The sequence below is a fragment of the Curcuma longa genome, chromosome 16 (genome assembly GCF_044706935.1).
Source record: "Curcuma longa cultivar G26 ecotype Majalengka, Jawa Barat chromosome 16, ITB_CL_G26_1.1, whole genome shotgun sequence".
Lineage (NCBI taxonomy): Eukaryota > Viridiplantae > Streptophyta > Magnoliopsida > Zingiberales > Zingiberaceae > Curcuma > Curcuma longa.
The window spans coordinates 20,073-26,437 of NC_133876.1; the positions used below are offsets into that span (position 1 = coordinate 20,073).

General features: G+C 41.8%; 1 protein-coding gene across 1 annotated transcript; it reads left to right on the forward strand.

The window, feature by feature from the left end:
* The first annotated feature begins 738 nt into the window (after positions 1-738).
* Positions 739-2,145, forward strand: LOC141847747 (uncharacterized). Its single transcript, XM_074735822.1, has one exon. The coding sequence runs from the start codon at positions 841-843 to the stop codon at positions 1,867-1,869; it is 1,029 nt and encodes a 342-aa protein (XP_074591923.1). The 5' UTR covers positions 739-840; the 3' UTR covers positions 1,870-2,145.
* The last annotated feature ends 4,220 nt before the right edge of the window (positions 2,146-6,365 follow it).

The window sequence follows — 6,365 nt, forward strand, 5'->3', positions numbered from 1 at the left end:
CCCTCGACTTCATCGTGCTAAGACATCCTTGCTAAGAGGCCGCACCTCCGGGACTTCATCCTTGTCAAGAGGCCGCGCCTCCGGGACTTCATCCTTGCCAAGAGGTCGCGCCTCCTGGACTTCATCCTGTGGACTCAAATCACACATGTTAGATAACAACACATTGCCTAACTTAAACTCATTTTAGCCAAACATTAAAATCCAATCACTTGGGGCACGATTGCACCAACATTATTTTATGTCAAAAAAGAGAGAGGAGATATGACTATGGCATCGGAGGATGTCTCACACCAACGTGAAGAATCTAGGAAAGTTGTCAAAAAGGGAATTGGTGAAAGGACTACAAAAATTAAAATTAACTGCTACAATGTGAATATTTTTAAATATTAAATATATCATATGCATTGTAATAACTACGAAATCTTAGTTGCTACAATATGTATAGTATCTACTAAATCATAACTGTTATAATACATCCGATCAATTTAGAAATTAAAATTTAAAATTTAGATTAAAGATAATAATACTAAATAGTATTGAAGTATATTTGATTAATTATACACGATTGAATAGTAACATAGAATATTTTTATAATAAAAAATTATAAATGAAATGATGATTTAAAAAAATAAAAGGATGTTTTTTTTTATTTTTGCCATATAATCTAATCTATTTTTATATATATAAATATTAAAATTCCGAAACTTGTGTGATATTTTCAGTAATTTACTCTAAAAAAATCCTCTCGAACCACTGCTGTCTCGTCCCCGAGTCACTGCGCTGCCCCTTCCTCGAGCGATTAACTCAGCGAACGCTTCGTCCCCGTGGGCATCAGGCACGATGCTCTCTGCGCAAAACACTACTACCCTCCGCTGCTCGCTTCCGTTAAAATCCCTTCAGAGACATAGCCCTAAACCTGGCTTGGTCCCTGCGAGGCCAACCCACATGAACTCCATCGCCGCCGCCGCCGCCGCCGCCGCCGCCGTACCTGCTGCACCTTCGCCACCCGTCCAGACACCGGCTCAAACCCGGGTCGACATCCTGTCGGAGTCTCTTCCTTTCATTCAGAAGTTCCGCGGCAAGACGATCGTGGTCAAATACGGCGGCGCCGCCATGAAATCCACTGATCTTCAGTCGTCCGTTATCAACGATCTCGTTCTCCTCTCTTGTGTCGGTCTCCGTCCAGTCCTGGTTCATGGCGGCGGCCCGGAGATCAACTCCTGGCTCCTCCGCCTCGGTCACGAGCCGCAGTTCCACAAGGGTCTCCGCGTCACCGACGCGCTCACTATGGAGGTTGTCGAGATGGTTCTGGTCGGAAAGGTAAACAAGTCCTTAGTTTCCCTCATTAACCGCGCAGGCGCCACAGCCGTAGGCCTTTGCGGCAAGGACGCGCGCCTCCTCACCGCACGACCTTCTCCGGACGCTGCTGCCCTAGGGTTTGTAGGGGATGTTTCTCGCGTAGATCCTGCAATTCTCCTTCCGATTCTCGCAGACGGTCATATTCCCGTCGTCGCGTCAGTGGCTGCGGATGATCATGGGCAGAGCTACAATGTAAACGCTGATACTGCTGCAGGGGAGATTGCTGCAGCCGTAGGGGCTGAGAAGTTGATATTGCTTACGGATGTGGCTGGAATCTTGGAGGACCGAAATGATCCTCGCAGTCTTGTGAAGGAGATAGATATTAGTGGTATCAGAAAAATGGTGGCGGAGGGGAAGGTGGCTGGTGGAATGATCCCCAAGGTAAATTGCTGTGTGAGATCGCTGGCCCAGGGGGTGCGCACTGCTAGCATCATTGATGGCCGGGTGCCACACTCTCTTCTCCTTGAGATTATGACTGATGAGGGGGCAGGGACAATGATTACTGGATGAGTGATGGGCAAGCTGGTATGAGTATGGATCTGCTGCTAGAGAAGGTAACAATCTCTGCCCCTTTTTAACGTTTCAAAATGAATGGTGCCATTTTCTTTTGATCTATAAGCAGTTGGGTTCAAGTAGTTATTCAACTGGTCCTTTCTATGTATGCCATTTTTCTCTCTAAGTTATCTGAAGTCGCCTGCAATTAGGTTGTACCTTGTGTTCTTGCAAGACATATTTAGCAGCCTTGAATGCTTTGTGGCCCTTTGACGTATCAATTTCCCCTTATAATACTTGTTAGAAATTTATTTTCATGTCAGAAAAAAATTTTCTTTGGTTATCTGAGAATTTTTCATAGATTTTTTGGATTGTTAGTGAATGAAGTAGTTCTCTGGAAGCAGGAGTTTCTTTCATGCATGAATGCTACACATTACATGTGAGAAAAAAATGTTAATTGGATCTTTGAAAAATTTTCATAGATTTTTGTGGGTTGTTAGTAAATGAAGTAGTTCTCTGGAAGCATGAGTTTCTTTCATGCATGAATACTATATATTACATGTGAGCTGTTATTGGCATTTCCAAGTCATTTCAAGTATTTAGCTTTCTTATATGGTTTAATGTTTAAATAGTTCTATGGTTTCACTAATGGAGATTTGACCAAAAAGAATAATTCATGAAACCCCATTATATCTTCCAAATTTAAGGTTATTCTTGACTATATTGTAGAAGATAATAATAGTTCTCTGCTATTGGCTGGATAAAATTTTTGTAGTAGTATCTATAGAGAAATCATTTTGAGGTTACATTGAGTAGAGTGTGACATGTACATCAAAATTTGCCATTAATCATCATGAGAATTAGGCTTCACAACCGCTAAATGGTACACTGCTTTTCTTTACATGAAAATATTGAACAATAGTTTTTTCCCCCAAGATGTTACTAATGAAATGTAGACATAACAAGACTACTAGATAATTGCTAAGCACTTGGAGAAAAACCAAAAAATGAACACCAAAGATAGTAGTGTGTACAGTCCCCATACTACTTTTTGATTGCTAGACTACATTGACATCATTTATTCATAATCCAATACCATCTACACAGGAGATGGCAATGGATACCTGTTGGTACTTGACCCTTTTAATTCAGGATTGGGTACCTAATTATGCTAAATAATGCTTTGAGTAAGGTTCAAATTTGCTTAGAATCGCATAAAGCCACGGACACTCAATATCTGCATATTTTACCCGTTGAAATTGGGTACTTAGGAATCTGTGGTTTCCGGTGCTTGTTTATCATCCTAAACAGCTATCTAAATGAGTTTGGGCAATGGAAATTTGAATGTGTATTGGTTAAGATAAAAATTCACTGAGTATAGTTTAGCAATTAACCTTCGTCAGAATATAGTTGTCGCAAACCTCTCCCCACTTCTATCTATATTTTTGCTACTACTCGTGAGACACATACCATGGGGACTCAACACAGCCATAACAATTTGGATTGTGGCTTTTTGAATGACACCAACTTGAAAATGTTGGGTTTTCTCTGTATCTTCTTTTGCAATCGTCGTAAGAATGCCTGCAATCACAAATAAAATATCACTCCTGAGTAAAATAATGGATTAACTTTTTCTTCTTTCTTGATATACCTTGAACCAGCAATACTGCTCCACGCTGAGGCATCCCAATGCATGTTGGTCTTGCCTGGGTCTGTGGCTTCCAACTATATCATTTCATTTTAATGGAATTTCACTCATTCTAGCAAGACTTAATTTTCCATTGAATCCATTTCACTATCACAACTAGAAGATATTCTTCCATTCCTCGGAAATTATACAACAGGGTTTCTGATCCTTTTGGATTCCAATTGCAAATCCTCTTCTAATTATAGCACACAGCGGCTGCATTGAACTTAGAGCAGTAGCTGTAGACCCTGTCTGTTTGTGAGTTGAACAAAGACATAATTTATGGATGATAATGGACAACATATTTTATACAATACCTCTCTAATTGACTTGATTAAGTCGAATTCAGGCACTTGATAATCAGATTTAGTTTGGTAGTATAATGCTTAAAGGTTGGGTCAGTTCAAGTTTGCTTGAGTTTGAGAGTACACACATTTATATTGGATAGGGTTGAGTATTCAGTTAAAATTAAACCGAATCGAATTAGTCAAAATCAAACTGAATTGAATTTTTTTAAACTAATCGAACCGACTGAATTTTTAAATAAAAATCAAACAAACTGATCCGATAAAATATCGATTAATTTGATTTTCAATCGAATTAATCAAAATAATCAAAAATTTTAAAATATTATAAAAAATTTATTTCACACACGCACACCTCGAGATAGAGCAGTCTAAGGAAAGGACGACCTAATCTTAACATATGAAGAAGATTGACTTAGAAATATTAAAAACTATGGGCATATTTATTCTTTCTCGGAAATTAGTCATCTAAAGAAGGGTCGACCTTGTTCTAGTCACTCATATTTATGTGGCCCTACTCCAGATCGGCATATCACACGTGCCCCAAGACCTCGAGCTTAAAGGTCGACTCCCGAGCTAAGTCGGCGCATTGATACCTTTGGAGTCCATGACTAAACACCATCAGCTAGGCCAAGAGCTCAGTTCTGCTAGCTCTCTACTCTAAGCTCTATTTCTTCAGCTCTCTACTCCTCGCCACAATAGGTTGCATGTGTGGTCCATCTCCTAAGTCTCTAGACATAGCTACACTGTTGCATAGGTATTTGCTGCAAGTAGATATGGCCTACAATACCCAATTGTCCCTTTACGAACATCATTTTTTTGCCTGTAATGGTTTTCGCCCACCTTTTGATTATCGATCCCTACATCATAATCCAAGCTGTCCAGTCTCAACTTTAGATCTCCCATGAAATCTTAGATTAGACAACGCCTACTACTCTCTTCTTATAAGAGCGTATCCTCATAACTCCAATCGAGAGAGTTTATTTGGTGTTAAATCTTGATCCACCCAACATGTTTGATCTTTTGCTCAGCTTGATCTTGACCCTCGGGACTTTTTGCTAGACCTCCGGTCCTCGATCCATCTAGACTTCCTGCCTGGTGTTCTCAACCCTTACTGTTGGGATTGTCCCGGTACAATGCGCGTGTTCTCACATTTCAAAAATGTGTGCAGTGGAAATAAGAGAATAATTACAGCTAATTATTAAACAACTAACACACGCATGCATAGCAGGAAATAACATGTACAGGACATGGCAGAAAATTAAAATTTTTCTGAATAACAATTATTCTACGTGCACAAATAGAATTTGCAGAATAAAAGATTATTCTACGCGTACCACGTGGATGACGTTTGAACGATGTTGAATCAATCGAGCGGTCTTCGTCAAAGTCCCGCCTCTACTGCTGATCCACGTCAAGCTCCAGTCTGGACGGCTTCGAAAGCCACGAGTCGCGTCATCGTCTTCGGTACTAGCCGATGATCGATGACGATCGAATATAGAAAAGTCTTATTTCGGAAACCATGCAACAACATTTGTCGCAATCATTTTCGGGGCTTTCTAACTATCACCGAGAATCATATTCCTGATGTAATTTTTGATGGTCAACTATTGACCGTCAATTTAGGACAAACAATCGAAAACCTTATTCTGATAATGATGAAAAACTCTGGAAGCTTCGTAAGCCTCCGTGAAATTAACAAACAGTTATATAACGATCGGGGTTTGATTAACAATAGTCGAAAACATATCAGATGGCTGGAAATAATTTTCGACGATCGAACAACAAATTCCGACATATCAAAACCCTAATACAAACATACAACGTTTCCCTTTCTTACAACACATCCCTCTCTTGCAACACAAAACCAACACATGATAAACATTGGGTTTTTCCCTTTTGGTCGGTTACACAAAACAAAGAGACCTCTGTTTCTTCAACACTTGATTCCGACCATCACCTCCGATTGGCTTCTTCATCGCGATCGGCCACGTTGCAACCTCCAGAAGCCCTGCACGACAATGTGGAGAGCTCTGCTCTATGCGACGAAGAGAAGAGCTATGCGGCCGGTGCGAGCTTGGGAAGGAGAAGCCGGCACCGTTTAGGGTTTTTGGGGCTGCGGCAGAGCAAGGGAATGCACGTAGGGAAGACCTCAAAATCGTGATCGCATGCTCTGTTTGTCACAGCTGGGAAACAAAAGGTGGCTGCCATCGGAAGGGGGGCCTCCTTGCCCGGTACCGGCCGCCACACTCGCCGGAACAACGCCACCGTGCGGTTGGGAACGAAGAGGAGCGATCGACGCCGCTCTGCTCGCGTGGAGGTGAACAGGGATGCGCAGCCAGAGTATGCTCCTCGCCTCCTTCCCTTTCCCACGCGGTCGTCGCTGAGGGCCGGTGACGAGGCAGGCGCCCAACGGCTGGCGGTCGGCCACAGCGCCGTGCCTCTGTCTTTGTACACCCACATGAACAGGGTGTCATACTCTATTTTATCATGAGAGAGAAGGGTTTGCGACGCGCGTCGGG